The sequence below is a fragment of the Xiphophorus maculatus genome, chromosome 3, assembly GCF_002775205.1.
Source record: "Xiphophorus maculatus strain JP 163 A chromosome 3, X_maculatus-5.0-male, whole genome shotgun sequence".
NCBI classification, from domain to species: Eukaryota; Metazoa; Chordata; class Actinopteri; order Cyprinodontiformes; family Poeciliidae; genus Xiphophorus; species Xiphophorus maculatus.
The window spans coordinates 31923531-31940375 of NC_036445.1; the positions used below are offsets into that span (position 1 = coordinate 31923531).

At 39.0% G+C, this 16845-nt stretch overlaps 1 protein-coding gene across 3 annotated transcripts in view; it reads right to left on the minus strand.

Moving 5' to 3' along the window:
- The window catches only part of ascc3 (activating signal cointegrator 1 complex subunit 3), a 251362-nt gene that overhangs the window by 75170 nt on the left and 159347 nt on the right, over positions 1 to 16845 (minus strand). For all 3 annotated transcript variants that reach the window (XM_023330521.1, XM_023330523.1, XM_023330522.1), the window contains exons 15-16: positions 7730 to 7921; positions 7206 to 7430 (exon numbers count right to left, since the gene is read on the minus strand). In XM_023330521.1, coding sequence (XP_023186289.1) covers positions 7206 to 7430; positions 7730 to 7921 — 417 coding nt within the window. The remainder of the gene's footprint in view (positions 1 to 7205; positions 7431 to 7729; positions 7922 to 16845) is intronic.

Genomic DNA, 16845 nt, shown 5'->3' on the forward strand with positions numbered 1-16845 from the left:
TAAAACTTATTTACGGACACACCATCTGCTATCAGAGAGTTGCTCAGTATAGAGGTTGTAATTGTGAGTTTAGTCACAGGGAGTGACAGGAACATGATCGTTAAGTTTTGTAACGGAATGACCGTGAGTTAGCAGAGCTGCTAGCAGCTCGTTTCTCTGAAGAATGGGCAGTAATAAAGAAGAGAAAAGCAGAGAAGCTGGTCAGACTTCTGACCAGCTTTGTGCTGACAGTGTAAAACAACAGAACTACATAATATTAGCTTGGTGTGATGTAAATTAGATTTTTTGTTTGAATGTAAGAAATAAAGTTCATGATCTGAGTCTTTATCATATTTGGGCCAGCAATAATTTTTTATAAGACAAAATAAATTATGCGGGTTTATTTAGTCCATCAGAACCAGAACCTCGAGGTTCTCCGTTGCATAATGTCGCCGCAAATCAATGAAGAAAAGACCTCTGCTGCCGCGCTTCAGACGGTAGTACGGATAATCTCCCCACTGGACTAGAACCGAACCGAATCACACATTAACCTGTTAAAGAGAGCAACTTGCCACTGGAAAGTGTCGTAAGATGCACTTGCGGAGCTCAGGTAACTGTTGTGCTGTTCGTGGCCAAGTTTAATCAGACCAAGTTTAGTTTGTGGCTGCAGCAAGTGTGTTTTGAACGTGCTCCCAAAACAAAAGCAGTAGTTTTCATCGCCTACTGACAGATGAGGAAACAAAAAGAATTTGGCTAAAAATTCTAAACTTTGAGAGAACCCAAATGCTTTATGTCTGATCATTTCATTGTGTGGACAAAAAGAAAACGGAAGAAAACCCGCATCTGCATCCGAAGCAACTGAGTCAGTGAAGTAGCTACATATGCTAATGCGGGTTATTTGCGGCCATTTCTTCAAGTCGCCATCCCTACCTGCAATTGCTGTAGGTAGCGGTAAAACAATATTACCACATTTAAGCTGAGATAGCTGGTGTTCTGTTGGAAGGATTCTATAGTTAATTGTCATTTATTTGCTTTACCTTTATTTTATAGTATCATCCATTTTATTTACCTTTGCATTTACATTTTAATGATGTGCTTTGAGTGTTTTGAAGTGTTTGCAGAAACTCTGGAAGAGGCCTGCTGAGGAGTGAAAAAGGAGGATACCAAGAAGGAGACATTCCGGAGTTGATTGCCCAGAGGAACTGCAAACCTATACTCTTATCTTATGAAATATGCTTTTGAAGATTGTATGAATGAGTTGTGTTCATGTGAGTGTGCAGCTGTTTTCTGCTCCCCCTCCCTTCAGGGCTGCACACTGTCATGTAACTAGGGTGTTCCTAATTCTAATAAAAGCAGGATAAGGCTCAGTTGAAGCTTCAGAGCATAGGCCGAAATCTGTTACTGGGTTTCAGCTGTGTTCTCCCTGCAGGTAAAACTTAAGTTCTGACTCTTGTCTCTTCTTTGTGTCTGTGTTCAGGTAATTTAAACCCAACATGTACCCACATATTTTATAGCCTAAAACATCCGACGAAAGCCGGTTAGCGAGTTGCTAACATGTAAACAATTGGCGGTTCCAGTTTGTGCAGGAAGTTGCGCCCATAAATCGCGCAAAACCTCACGGGGGCTAGGAATTAGGTGGATACGGTGCCCCTGAGTTTTGTCCCTTTAAATTCAATGTTGTAGGTGTGTGAGCCAATTAAAGCCCATTGCTGTAACCGTGCTGCAGCCATGGTAGGAAGACCTTTCTGAGGGTTAAAGATGGGCACAGGTGGAGGGTGGTCTGTGACCTGGGTGAAGTGTATTCCGTATAAATATTGATTGAACTTCTTTACTCCCCACACCAGACTTTAGTGCTTCTCTGTCTATCTGCGCATAGTAATGCACGGCTGCATTTAGGGACCTTGAAGCAAAAGCGATTGGTCATTCCACTCCATCAGGCATTTTGTAAGATACCCTATGGAGACTCATCACTTGGAAGACGAAGGGGAAGATTTGGGTCAAAGTGTGTTAACATCTCCTCTAATGCATTGAGATGATTAACACTATTAAATGTCTCTTCACAGTCTTTTGTGAAGTTCCATTTGACATTGTGTTGCAGTAGCATATGTAGCGGGTGCAGAATTATTGACAGGTTTGGTAGAAACTTGTGACAGTAAGCCCAAGTAGCTCAGTAACATTTTTAGGCTCTGGTGCATTCAAGGCTGCTTCAACTTTGTTGTTGGTTTTGTGGAGACCATGCCTGTCAATCTGATGTCCACAATACTCAATGGCATCTTTGAAGAACTCACATTTGTTTTTGTTTGCTCTCAGTCCATACTTTTCTATCCTGGCCAGGACTGCTACTAGGTTAGCTAAATAGGTTTCCTCATGGACACCTGTGACGATAATGTCATCCAGAAAACATTGTGTGTCTGGAATGCCCTGCAGAACCTGACCCATGGCATGTTACCATACTGCTGGAACAACGACGATACCAAATACCAGTCGGTTGTACTGGAATAGGCCTTTGTGAGTATTTATAACTAGATATTTCTTGGCTGTCTCTTCTACTTCCATCTGTAGATAAGTTTGGCAAGGTCGATTTTTGAAAAGTGCTTGCACCTTCCACTGCTGTGAATATATTTTCTACCCGCGGAAGTGGATACTGATTTACGCAGAATACTGGGTTCACTGAAACCTTACCAGCACCACAGATTCTCACACTGCCACCTGTCTTCTTGCTCACTGACACTATTTGTGTAGCCCAGTCTGACCATTCCACTTCGGTGAGCATTCCTTGCTCTTCCAAGCGTTGCAGCTCTGCTTCGACTTTGGGCCGTACAGCATGGTACAGGATGTGCCTTGTGAAATTTGGGTTTTGCGTTGTCTTCCAATATTATCTGTGCTTTAATATTTTTTAGAGTGCCAATTCCTTCTTTGAACACCGGGGCATGCTACAGTAGTCGACCTAAAGTTTTAATTTTCTCAGTTTTTTTGTTAAAAAAACAATGGGTTGTTTTTGTTAAAAAGACCCCATGGTTTTTTTAACAAAAAACTGAGAAAATTAAAACTTTAGGTCGACTACTGTAGAAGTGTTCTAGTAGGAGCAGAGTTGAGATAGCTCTGGAGCCTATCTCCAGATAGATAGACTCTAGAGCTATGGTGGGTCAAGCCTCTTTTCGTGGCTTGACCCACGAAAAGAGGAACAAGTTGTTCTTAGCCTCTAGTACTGAAGTCAAGCCAATATGAAGATGCAGACAGAAGATCAGCAGAGGATCGCACCCTGGAACCATGGGGAGGTGAAGATGCTGCACTGCTAGAAGGGGGACAAGACCTATCAGTCCTCAACCCTGGTTCCTGATTCGACTGCCGCTTTGAGCTCAACCCAAGGATCTCAAGGCTGCTGCAACAGACATGGTGAATGAACAAAGATCACAGTGATGAAGAACTGAGTCATCGGAGGACAACAACCAGTTCTACTTTGCTTCTATTCAGAAGAGGATTTTGCCATACAAAGACAAGACTCTAGCCAAGGACATCAAAACCTTCTGTTGCCGAGATCATCCACCATCTGGGTATGAGTTGAAGTACATCCTAAAGCTTTGCTCAGTTACACAGTATAGGGAAAGGTGATAGGAAATAGTGAACGTGATTTTAATATTTTTATGCTAAATCTGTAATCCTAATTAATCAAATCTGTTGTAATTTGCCCTTGCTAAAGCTTGCTAAATAAAGATTCGTTAAAATTCTAATAAGATTTGTGGACAGCCAAATTAATCGAGTCAATTACTGAGACTGGTTCTTCTAATGAATGTGAAGCCCATGTGCTTGATTCTAGAAATGTGGTAGCTTCAGACGTTTCTTTAGCGTTTATAAAATAATCACCTTAGGGTTTATGTTGAGCTATTAAAATTGTCTAGTCTGTTGCAAGTGCTCATTGTTGATAGAGAGACAGCTACCATTAACAAGAGTGGTTTCTGGAGTTATGCGGTTGCAGGGCTGCTCAGCTGATTGCTTCATTAACCAAAAAGGAAATAACTCTTGGATGTGAAGGTAGTTAAAGGCTAGATAAGTTTCTCTCGACACCAGTTTGAATAGATTGTCTCCCCTGAACCTGTCTTAGAGTAAGACTCGAGGGTTTTAGAGATTTTCCGGACCTGTTAGACGGAGAGCTGGTCAGTAGTCAGACCTAGAGTTGTGAGATTTGGGGTGGGGCTGGCTACTGCGCAATAACAAGTAGAATAGATAAAAGACGCTCAAGGTAGTGAAAATTAGGTTTAATCGCCCTTTAGCCATTTCCCAAATCAGAAGCTGCAATCGGAATCAAAGTTCAGCTTCGTTCCAGATGGTCAGTTAGGAACGCTGCCACATTTAGAGGATCAGACTAACGTTTCCTTCTGTCCAGTCCCATTCTGTTTATTATCCTGCTCAGAGTGTGCATACTATTAATGGTTTCAACCACAATGCAAAGCAGCATCAGTATCTCTCCATGTTTTAGACCAAGCATAGGAAAACTTGACCAACTCCTGTTAACCACTTTACTGGCCTTCTTTATGCCTACACGAAAAGCACACTACCGCCACCTCCTGGACATGAAATAATCACGTTTATACGAGATAAGCATCAAGTTTGGACACTATAACCACCATGTTTATACAATATAGTTATGTTTACACAATAATAATTACATTTGTACAATATAATTATCATGTATGTACAATATAACCATGACGATATAACGTGATAGCGCTCGAAACTGTATTTTCCTCCGTGATAGCAATATGCTTCCATAGGGATGGGCTACAGTAAAATAGCCAAGCAGCTTGGTGAGAAGCTGGAAGATCTCACCTCATGGGGTATCAATGGTCACGAGGTAGGTGAGGAATCACGCCTGAACTACACAGCCAGATCTGGTTAATGACCTGAAAAGAGCTGAGTCCACAATCTGAAAGGTTACCATAGTTGCCATGGATTAACATTCTGTCTTGAACGTGCACCTAATGTCCTCTGCTCAAGCCAGCACATGTCCAGGCCCATCTGAAGCTTATCAGTGACCATTAGGAAGGTCCAGAAGAGAAATGAGAGAAGCTCGTAAGGTCTGAAGAGAAAAATATAAAGCTTTCTGGTCTAAACTCCACTTGCCATTTTTAGGGGAAGTAGAAGAATGAGTACAACCCCAAGAACACCATCCCAGACATGAAGCAGGGAGGTGGACACGTCATTCTTTAGGGATGCTTCCATTAAAAGGGATGACTGCACCATGTTGAGGGGACGATGGATGGGGCACTGCATCAAGTGATCTTAACAAACAACTTCCGTCCTTCTCCAGTAAAGGAGATGATGATGGGTGATGGTTGAGGCTTCTAGCATGACAATGACCCGAAACACACAGCCAGGGCGACTAAGGAGTGGCTCTGTAATAAACATCTCAAGGTCCTGGAGTAGGCTACCCAGTCTCCAGATCTGAACCCAATAGTGAATCTGTGGAGGGAGCTGAAACTCCACGTTTCCTCTAGCAACAGCCACAAAACCTGAATGATGTGGATAAAATCTGTGTGGTCCAAAATCCCTGCTGCAGTGTGTGCAAACCTTGTCAAGAACTACAGGAAATGCATATCTGTAATTGCACCACACAACAACAGATACTATATCACTGACATCAAATTCATAGGAACAGTAATGAACGTAATAATAATGTGAAAATGAAAAATGCGAATGATACACTTTTATACATGTAAAGGTAATGCAATTCCTCCTTATGTAGACTAAAATGTGTCAGGAAAATATACAATCTGGCAGAAAAAGTTTTAGGACATAAGATTAGAAGAATGATATTTTTGCTATCTTTTTGTTTTGGTTTTGAAACAGTCTAGCTATTAACATCGGTCCAGAAAAATAGCTCTAACACACAAGCACTAATATTTGACTAGATGTCTCTTAACAAATTAAAGCCCAACACACCTTGTGAATGTTTCTGCTTGTCCTGGCAGAATTGATAAGAGCTTTTATAAACAGTTACATTTTTAAACACAGATTGAGTCAGTGAGGCTCAGGTGAGGGCCATTAGAAGCTTGATGTTAACATGATTTGCCCATTTCACATCCTGGAAGGATGCATGTTTGTTGTTATTATCCAGCAAACCACCTAACTGCATCCAAGTTTGTAATGATAGGCCAGAACGCAGGAGTTTGCTTTGCCAAAGTGAAGCAGGAGACACAACGGTTGTAACTGATTATAAGTGAGGCCTTTAAAGTGCTTCAAAACTTTTGGCCCCAAAGGCCATTCACACAAGCATCTTCGCTAAACATACACATACCTTGTATACAGAGAGTCTTGTCTCTGTATACAAGGTGTTATTTATTACCATCCTACTATTTCTAGATAAACATTTGGCATAAAAAAACACATGTAAACAAAAATGGATTTCTTGGAACCACTAGGGGTCTGCTGAATTTAAAAGTGCCTGCTCTGTGTCTTTACATCCACTTTATGCAGCTCAGAATGAAGTTGCACATTTTGGAGCAGATGCTTCCTTCTTGATTGGCATCTGCTCAATCCACTTATGTAAAACTGACTTCACGTTGTAGTAATGCTGGTGTTGCAATAGTTTTCAGTCCATTGCATTTGTTATCACTGATGGTTCCTAAGTTCCAACAAAACAGTTTTCAGATGCAACAAAAATTGCTTTTGACTAAATAAGACTTCTGAAATAACTTATCTTGATGTCAATGCCATAAAAATGGACTACTCACTATGAGGAAACAGCAAGTCTGACAGAAAAGCACTTGAGAAAACTATCAATTCAACCTAAAAGAGTCAACAAATAATCTTGCCTGACTCTGGTCTTGCTAAGTGGTAATTAACCAAATAGTAGTTTTTGAAATTCATAAAAAATGTATGTTGTATGATAATTCCACCCTGAAAACACAATATTGTTCACCCATTATTCACAAAATTAAGAAAATATCCATACTTTTTATTAATGTGTGTAAACTTTTCACCTGAGCTGAATGTGACAAAGAGTAGTGGATATTTTATTGCAGATTAAGGTGTATTGTTATGCTGTTGTCTTATCTGTGAGTACTCTCCAACATAAAAAATATGATGAAACTTACTGACACCTTGCTAAAACTTTGCTGAATACAGCAGAGGTGTTCTGAAAAAGTCTGTTCTGTGCACTACTGATTTTCTTTGCTGAAGGTACAGATACAATGATTCTTTAACTGATGATTTGTCTGCAGACTAACCTCTGCATTCAGGTTGTCAGCTAGGCTGCCCAGGAACTGACTCTCGATGGGATTTTGCTGGGTGAGCAGGGTGAGGTAATGACTCAGCTTGTCATGGGTGGTGATGATGGTGCCCTCTCCGTACTTGTCAAACTGAGGTCGACCCGCTCGGCCAAAAATCTGCATGACATCCAAAATTCCCAGGTCCACAAAGGCACCACGCTTTGCATCGTAGATTTGAGTTCCCTGTTAGACACGAAGAAGTGAAGTTGTCCTAAAGTGTATAAATGAACCTGAGACTAGACTAGATTTACATATTAAACCTATGGAACCAGTTTAAGTCCTTTAATTATTTAGTTCACTGTACAATTTAACATTTCTGTACAGAAATGTAATTCATGAGGAATAAAAAGAAAAGCAGCTTAGGGTATTCAGTAGCCTAAAATTCCAGTTTCATCCAGGCTAGTTCTGAGGGTATACAAACAAGCAACAGATTAGAATTATCTTGACAGATCAGTGACAAAAAATAAATAAAAAGAAAGAACCTTAATGATAACTGCATGGGCTGGCAGGTTCACTCCCCAGGCTAAAGTGGCAGTGCAGATCAAAACTTTCAGGTGGCCTTTAGAGAACGAGTTCTCCATGAGGCTACGGTCAGACCGCAGCATGCCAGCATGGTGGATCCCAAAGCCTTCTGGGAACATTTCCTTCATCTGCTTGTTTCTGGAGTGTTGGATCTAGAACACATAATAATAAGATCACATAATAAAATCAGAACCAAAACGGCAGGGAGAATATGCAAAGAAACCAAGGTGTCAACAAATCCATACCTAAACTTGAAAGACAGCAGAAAAACTGTTTTATTACACTGATAGTTTTGGCAAATGGCCTGTACTTATATTGTGCAAGTCTGAGGATTCCGAAGTACTTTACACTACAAATCGAATGGGCTGTATGAAACAAATTTTATTGTGCTTCTGTACAATAAAGGCTGATTATGTAGTGTCTTGACCAAGGACACCAAAAAAAAAGTGACTGAGATGGATGGAGCAGGGTTCAAATTGGCAACCCACCAATTACAGGATAAACCCCAAACCTCCTGAGCCACTGCCAATGGCAACTGATAATGTTAAATTAACCACATATAGGTAATACGCAGTACTTTTGGTTCTCCAAATGTTATGAATACTATGGCCTCCAAATAGTTCCATTTTGGTCTCATTTGACCCGACTATATTCTCCAAGTATTTTATAAGCAGAGGCAATTAAAAGTAGAGAAAACAAAATGTACATGAGACGAGGTCTCAGCCATGGCCAACAACACATAACGGCAGTCCTTTACTAGTCATGCTGATTTTGTGTCTTTGCTTACCTAACTAACATGACTGATATTTTCTAAAGCTAAAGTGCAGAGGTTTTCTGAGTCTAGTGCAATGTTTCTCAATTATTTTCTGTCATGCCCGACCCAGGGATTATAATTTTTTTCACGCCCCTCTACTGCCCTTCCCTCCCCAGAATTGAAATACTACTGAGAATCTGTTCATATTTGATCATTTATCTGTACAATCTACTGGCTCCAGCATTGTATGACCTTTTTTATCAAAACTGCTGTTTTGTTGTTCTAAGTCTCAAAATAATTTCCAAAATCAGTTTATTAAGTGAATCAGAATAAAGTCGTAATTTTATGATAACTTTTCACCATATCACCTAAATTCTGGAATACTGAGAATCTTGTAAAGGTTATAGTTGGTAGTGGTTTAAAAAGTGAGTAAATATGAAATGTTTTAGCACATCAGAAGCAAATTTTCAGGCCCTTTAAAGCAGGACTTTAAAACGATTGTTTAACCAACTTTTTATCTAACAGAAAGAACCAGATTTGCTGAGCGGGTCACGTTACATATAATTTTATCAGAGCTTTTAATTTAACGACTTTCTTCCGGCAATATTGCGTCTTTATTCTGCCAATATTTAAACTATTCAACTTGGTTCTCCGCAGTATTATGACTGTATTTGAAAATAAAAATCTCTTAGCCTGGCCATAAAATTCCGTCATACTTCCTTTATTTACCTCTGCTGCCATACTTCTTGTCACTGTCAAACTTCTCCATCACTCCTCTATGGAGCCTCCTTGGGGACATGTGAAATTTTTTTTTTCTTTTGCGTTACCTTGCAAAAGATTTTGCTTTCTATCGCAATAATGTACTGATCAGTTAATGCGGATTAATTGAATACTGTAAGCCTAGAAGGCTTTCGTGAGAGTTTTCCATGTATGTTAATATCTCATTGTGAAATATCTGAAGTTTTATATCTTTTTTAATATCTTTTTCTGTAGGATAGAAATGCAACACAAACCTATGATATAGACACAAACTTTCCATAAGTAGGAAAAAAAAAAAAACATCCAAACTATTTGGACTATTTCTGTATTATTATCGCCGGGTAATAAGTCATCTGACAGTTTTGATTGTGTTTCTGTTCTGTTTTTAGTCTGAATAATTTATAGAGATGTTTTCCATGTGCAGTTCCATCTCAACCTTACACAGACATAAACATGCAGTGAATAAATCAATTTTCAATCAGTTTTTTCACCAAACAGTTAAGCATAAGCACTGAGGCTCTTTATATGTGTATATATTTGAAATTTTAAATTGACATTGTGACTGTATACAAAATAGACCAGCAAATATTGCAGAAAGCATATTGCAAGGGAACACAAAGGTTTTGCGATGTAACGCAAGAGAAATTTTTTTCCCATGTCCTCTAGAGGGCTCTGTACTCCTCTATGACTGTAGCCATATTTCAAAACATCTGTGCTTGTATCCTTAGCTCCATTTTTGTTTCCCCCCCCTCTGCTCTGTTTACAAGTGCTCTGTAGATACTTCTAATCTTGAACAGGCAGCCTGTTGATTAGTTTGAACACTACTGCCACCTAGTGACCGAAGGCTTGTTTATCAATTAAGCATGAATAAAGACAATTATAAAGTCCTGCTTCTCTCGCTCCCCCTGACACTTTGCCATACCCCTCTGTGGGGGTGCTTCCCACTATTTGAGAAGTACTTGTCTAGAGCCAGAGACATGGTTGGGCTGTTACTGTTTTGTTAAATGTTACAAAACAGAAACAGAATAAAAAAGAATTTAAACAAAAGTCCAACAGTGAAGAGTAGCTGCCGATTCACACAGCACCTAGAGCTCAGAGACCACACACAACTAGACACATGTGGTGTGGGGGATTGAGATGTATGCTTTGACTGACAGAAGGCCTGTGACCTCGCTGGGCTTAAGGTGAGTCCTTATCACAGAGCTTTATCTCTCTCTCCGGGCATCTAAATGGAGGTCAGAGCCCAGCAATCCTCTTCACTACAAACAGACAGCCCATTATTGTCAGCAGCTGTCTGTCTCACCCCCACTGAGCCAGTGATTGACTTGCAGTCAATGTCTGCATTTGTATGCAAAACCTGGACAAAAGTAGGAGTATCCAAGAGTGCAGCGTGTCTGTAGTTGTAACCCGCAGAAAAGTCTTTTTTTGAATATGAATGGTTTGCTTAATATGACAAAATGGAGTTAGAATAATATATGTTAATGAAATTATTGCTGATTATTTGGCATTCAGATTATATGTATATATATTTACTGAAATTAAATCTGCCTTAATTGTCTTTTTTTTCTTTATGAGATTAAATTTTGAAAAATCATTAAGGATCAGTAAAGGATAAGGAACATCAGTTTTCCGACATCATTGGGTGGAAAGGAAGCCTTTAACGTCCCTCATTTCTAAGTCGTGATAAACCGTTATTGATATTTAACTTGACTATCTGACAAAACCAGACCTAAACAAAGGTCAAAGGGATTAAGTAGCATAACAAACAATTTGAAACATCCACATGAAGCCCCCTTCATTTGGTAAGAGGAAGTATCTCAATTCAACAAAACAAAAACAAGCTAGTTTCATAAGTCCAATTTTTAATCAGAGTTTGTGTACTCAAAGCAAGGAAATATTACATGGTGAAAATAAGAGCTTTTAACAATTTTTAATTCAAAAGTGTTGTCCCCCTCACAGTAGCTGTAAAATATATTACCAAAACATTTTTATTGAAACTATTTTATGAAATTTGTCACTCTCTACAAACTGCTGTTCCCCTGGAGTATAAATATGAGGTGACAAGGTGGTCAACACTACTGAGGCTTTAGCTGGAACTATATACCTTGGTCAGATAAAACTTTTATGCCTCGTTTCCACTGAGCATTATGGCATGGGTCACTGTGGATTGCTATTTTGTCTGTTGCTATTGTAAAAGCAATTGACCTACTTGGGCCCCCTTCGGTTGTTGGTCCATAGTACAGTAGGGTTAGGTTGGAGCTACTGGCGTTAAATAAGTCCTGTTAATTAGGAGACAGAAATAAACAATAGTTCCTCACGTTTGTCATTGCACTATAATGGCGCCACGTTAGGCGTTTGGGTTTGACCTCGCCTGCCAGTTGGAGTTCAACTGGCAGTGGAAATGCTCACCTTAATAAGCTGGACCATAAAATAGTGTACTATTTGTGTATACTATTTTATGTACAAATAGTACATAAAATAGTGTACTATTTTATGCACAGACCCATGCTGTACTGCTCAGTGGAAACAAGGCATAAGTGCTGTTGTTTTGGCAAAAACAGACTGAACAAATGACTGAAGGCACAGGTGCTTAGAACTTTGAAATTTTGGTAAATAAGTGATCACACTCATACAAAATAAGCATGTCACTACCCTAAACTGGTAGTGTGATGCATCATTGCATCCAATTTCATTGATCTTCAAATGACAGCTTCTCTGTGAAGGCCGAACAATTGAACAAGCATAACTTATAACTCTAACTTATAAACAAGCATAACTTATTGACCTCTAAATTACTGGCGTTTGGAACTCAATCTAACCATTTAGTGATTTGAAATAGTGTCACCTATGGAAATTTCTACATTGATGGAACCCTGGAATTTTAACAGAACCAGTTTCTCAGTCCCATCTCCTGTTTCCTGAGTAGTAATACTGACATGTGTAAGAGTGATAAAGGGGGAAAAAATTCATCAACACAGCTAAATTGGATTACAGCAAATCCTTATTAAAATACTTAAAAAAAAAAAAAACTTTTACTGACTAGAACGTCAACAGATATGGTTCCATGAGGAAATAGCAGGAGAGATTATTTTGCTCCCATTAACTGATCACAGTCCCAGGAAAAAAAATAATTAAGCTAGTTAACATAGTTATGTTGAAAACCATTAGAGTGAACCAGGTGTAAAAAGGTGCCATGCATTCTATTCACAAGAACCTAAGCATTGGTCTGATTTCATGTTATAAAACAGCCAAGCTCGTCTGGTTGACATGTTCACAGGAAAAGGCAAAGGCAGGTGCATGTCTGATGGAAGCAGAGTAATAAGTGGCTGAATCACTGTTGCACAAATAATGACAGAAGAGCTTAAAAGCATGTTCAGTTCATCATTAATGGCTTCACTTTGAATGCATAAGACTTTTATTAAGCATGGTTCAGATCAGAATACTTAGAACAGATTGGGTTTAAAAGCTGTTCTGTGTAGCAAAACAGCAACACACAGGGTGAGCTGCAAACAATAAAGCAATAAGACATTTCACTCTAAGCAAAAGTCCTATATTAGCTATATATTAGTCCTATATCAGTACCAACTGAAAATCTGATGTATATAGATGGCAGTGAATGCTGTTGGTATTCTTATATATTCCTTGGTGCACTAACTTATTTGGATGGAAATCCCATAAAAATGATGTAACAGCACAAAAAATATTCCAGCCAAGCTGTCAGAAGCCATATGTCTGAAAAGCAGGGCAAACTCATGCCTGGTGGGGCCCTCAGGGCCAGGGTGCACACACTAGTGCTGAGATATGTGTGAGCCAGAGAAGATAGCTAATTGAAATGCTACAACTGAGGTTCTGCTTTGAGGTGTCAGAGCAAATTACAGCCATGCTTCCAGCCTCTAATCTGAGGTGAGTTAAGGCTGATGTCTGCAGTGCAATGACTGGATTTGAGATGGCAGTGACCTAAGCTTCTGATCAGGTCCCATTATGCGGTGCCGCTTGCAGCCTCTCCTGCTGCACACTTCGCTTGGTCCAGAGACAGCCAGCTGCCCGTTCCACTCACATTCTGTTATGACTTTGACTTTGGATAAAACATCAACAAACAGCCAGGTTTATATTAATTATTCCACAAGTATTACCACCTGGCTTTACATTTCTGACCATTTCTGCAATTAAACTCTTCAATTTCTCGCTAGAGCCTGGAAAAACAAGATGGGGACAAGTCTGAAACAGAAACAGATTAACTATAGGATAGGGCTGTTAATGGATTTTAAAAAACAAAACAAAAAAACCCTGTTAATTTAAGTATTTGACATATGGGTGCTACAATTTCCCTGAGGGAAATCCCCAGGGGATTAATAAAGTTTCTATCTGTCTGTCTAAACGAGAATTGTTGTGAAAAACAGTATATGACTAGCATAAAAACCTTCAGAGTCTACTACTATCTGGCAAATGTTGTATGCTATACACATCAACACTGTCTCTCGGAGCATCAGAAATATCCATCTGGTTGTTAAGCTGTGCCACAATAGCTTGTTGCTGATCTCACTTAGTAGCACTTGATGGTCTTAATGTCTACTGCTTTGAAGGTAGGCCGTTACTGTTGGAAAGGCAGGAGTGAAAAGGGAGTATGAGTTCCCACTTATACCTACTCCACTCTACATTTCCATTACATCAGCCCTTTTCTCTGAATAGGCCATTGTACTGCAGTACCATTACCAAGAGTTATTTGCTAAACACACAGAAAATCATTCTAAGGACTATAAAACTGCATAATCAGTTATTACAATTTAATTATGTAGTTCCTTCTGTCTGCAGATGTGATATGGTTAATCTGATTTGCATGATCAGGTCAATTTTCAACATTTATAATAAGCTAAAGAACTGGAGAAAAAATGGTATCTGTAGAAATTCTGAATTCTAAATATTTTTATTAATCCACAAGGAGATTAATAGAATCATATTTTTTTCTTCAAAATAGTCAAATGATAGACAAAACCAATAAAGCTGCAAGCAGCATCGAACAGCCCTTACAGATCAGCGCAAAATTGGTACTTTTCTAAAATACCAGTGTCATTTAAAAAATTACTTCATTGAATAAAAAGAAGCATTTTTAAAATGTTGCTTAAAAATGGTAAGTTCTAAAACATTAGGATCCAGATTTCTGTTCTTCAGAAGGGGCTTTCCCTCTGACATTTTAAAGGGAGTGGGGAAGACACCCATCTGAAAAGAGCAATTTACAATATCTAAAATTTCATACTAAAAAAAATCTATAAAGTGAATAAAAAAGTAATGATGGAATTGGGTCCAATGGGCAGGTGGTTGGTTTGACTTGAGAAAAAACTTTACAGAGCATCTCTGCACCAACCACAGGATAGTTGTCCAGTGTTTCCAGAGGTAAAAACAAACATTCAGTAGATTTAAAAACGGTATTTTACTCAGATAAAATGCTAGCTCTAATCAGTGACGTGCGGTCAGGGGAGGCAGGTGAGGCAGTGCCTCACCTGCCATCATGGAAAGAAAGAAAATATATAATCATAAAGTAATTTAAATTGTTATATTCATCCGGTGGTTTGTACTAAAAATATTTATTTTTCATGTAGCTTCACCAATTTCGATTTTTATTTGTTCAAAATCGCTGAATTTTCTTATTTTCCCATTCAAATGCTTGGAAGCGATGCCGGTGAGGCAGCAGCGAGCTCTGCCTCACCTTGGATTGCGCAACCCCTGGCTCTGCGCTGGCTGCTAAGCGGAGAGAGCATGTTGCTGTACGGCGTCAATAAAATGGTTTAAACAAATTTAATATGTGAACTTATTTCCAATAATTTAGCTTATGTATATAATGTACAGTGCTTTTTGTCACCAACTGTGTTTGTGTAACGTGTTTCGTGTAATGAGCGATTATAAACGGCAGAGAACAGGTTCGAGGTGAGGCAGGCAGTTCTCTTGCCTCATGGCAGGGGGCGCTCAAGATCCCAGACGTTCGTCTTGTTCACTCCTCAACTGCCGAGTAAGTGACAGCGAGCTAGGCTAAACGATTCGGGAAGCAAGTCAAGTGCAGCGATAGATTATAATAGAGATAGTGATTTTTTTCCTCTCGCTTATCCCGACTTTCGACATGGATGACTACATTACAACACTAAAAAAGTTTTCTCAAGTGGACTTTCAATCGAAGCAGGTAAGACAGTAATAACATTTATTTTGTTTTGTTTTTTAAGGAAATGTGTGTTTTGTGAGCTACAGTTTGTATGTGTAAGGATGCAGAAGTGAAACATAACCTGTAAACTGCTGTCAATCTATGCATCTATTTGCAAATCTGATTCTGATGACGTCAGTGCCTCACCAGCTATGAACCTCACCGCACGTCACTGGCTCTAATTGACTTGGTATTTCCTCTGAAGTGATTTGAAAAACTGTTCACAAAGAAAGTCAGTTGGAGTCTGTGAATAAGCAGTAAAGTTAGGACTAATCAGATTATCAATGGTGAAAAACATAACTGGGATTATTTTTGTGACTGTTAATTGTTTTGGAAAAATATTCATTTCTTGAATTTCAGCCAGCAGAGTTGTATATTTTAAGTTGTTTGCGCATTGTTTGGTAGTCAATTGTCAATTTATTTTTCCTCCATTTCCTCTCTGCTTTCCTGCAATTTCTTTTGCGTTTCTTTATATCTCCAGTTTTCCATGCGCATACTTGTTTATTAAAAACCTTTTTGAGGCTAACTGAGCTACATGGTCCAGGTTTGATTTCAGTTTGTTGAAAAATTGACTGACCATTGAGTCACAGAAAGCAGCTAAGCATCACTGAACATGGTGTCATTTTGATTAGGTCACAGGGGTCAGATAGGGTCTTTTCAAAGTAAAACATTATACTTCCTGTTGTCTATGGCAAGGCTTATGATCTCATAATTTAACCACTGAGTAGGGGATCAGATGGAGATCAATCTCAGAAGGTTTTGTGTCTCAATGAGTTTCCATTTAGGAGATATAAAATTTCCAAGTTTCATAGTGAGATGTCAAACTTTGAGGACTGGCCATACCCTTTCACCACAATCAAAAACTTTGTTTCGACAACTTTAGTCTTCCCTAACATGCAACAATAAACAGGAAAAGCTAGCTTTGAAAAGATCCTTGTACTCACGTGTAACCTGGATTTCTAAGTAGGTAAAGCTCTGATTTATGACCCTAAATGGTAACATGTGCAATGGGCAACTGTTAGCTAAAGCATTAACCAGGAACAATTCACTCTTGCTGAATCTTATAGCCTAACAGCTGACCAAATCTACAGTGGTAAGAACAGCCAGAATAGAAATCTATAAACGTTAATACAAAAAATAGATCTGAGCACAATTATGAGGAGTTCAACTGTTAAAGCAAATTATAATGGATTAATGGGCAGCCCTGACATGTTGAGTCATTGAGACAAACTTCCAGAAAATTGTAAAACAGCCAAAACACAGACCTCCTTTAATTTGGACTAAAACCCCCAATTAAAGGAACAAATCTGGGCTTTTAGAGTTGCTTTTGAAACATCATGGATGAAAAATTAATCAACATCCTGATCTGTAAC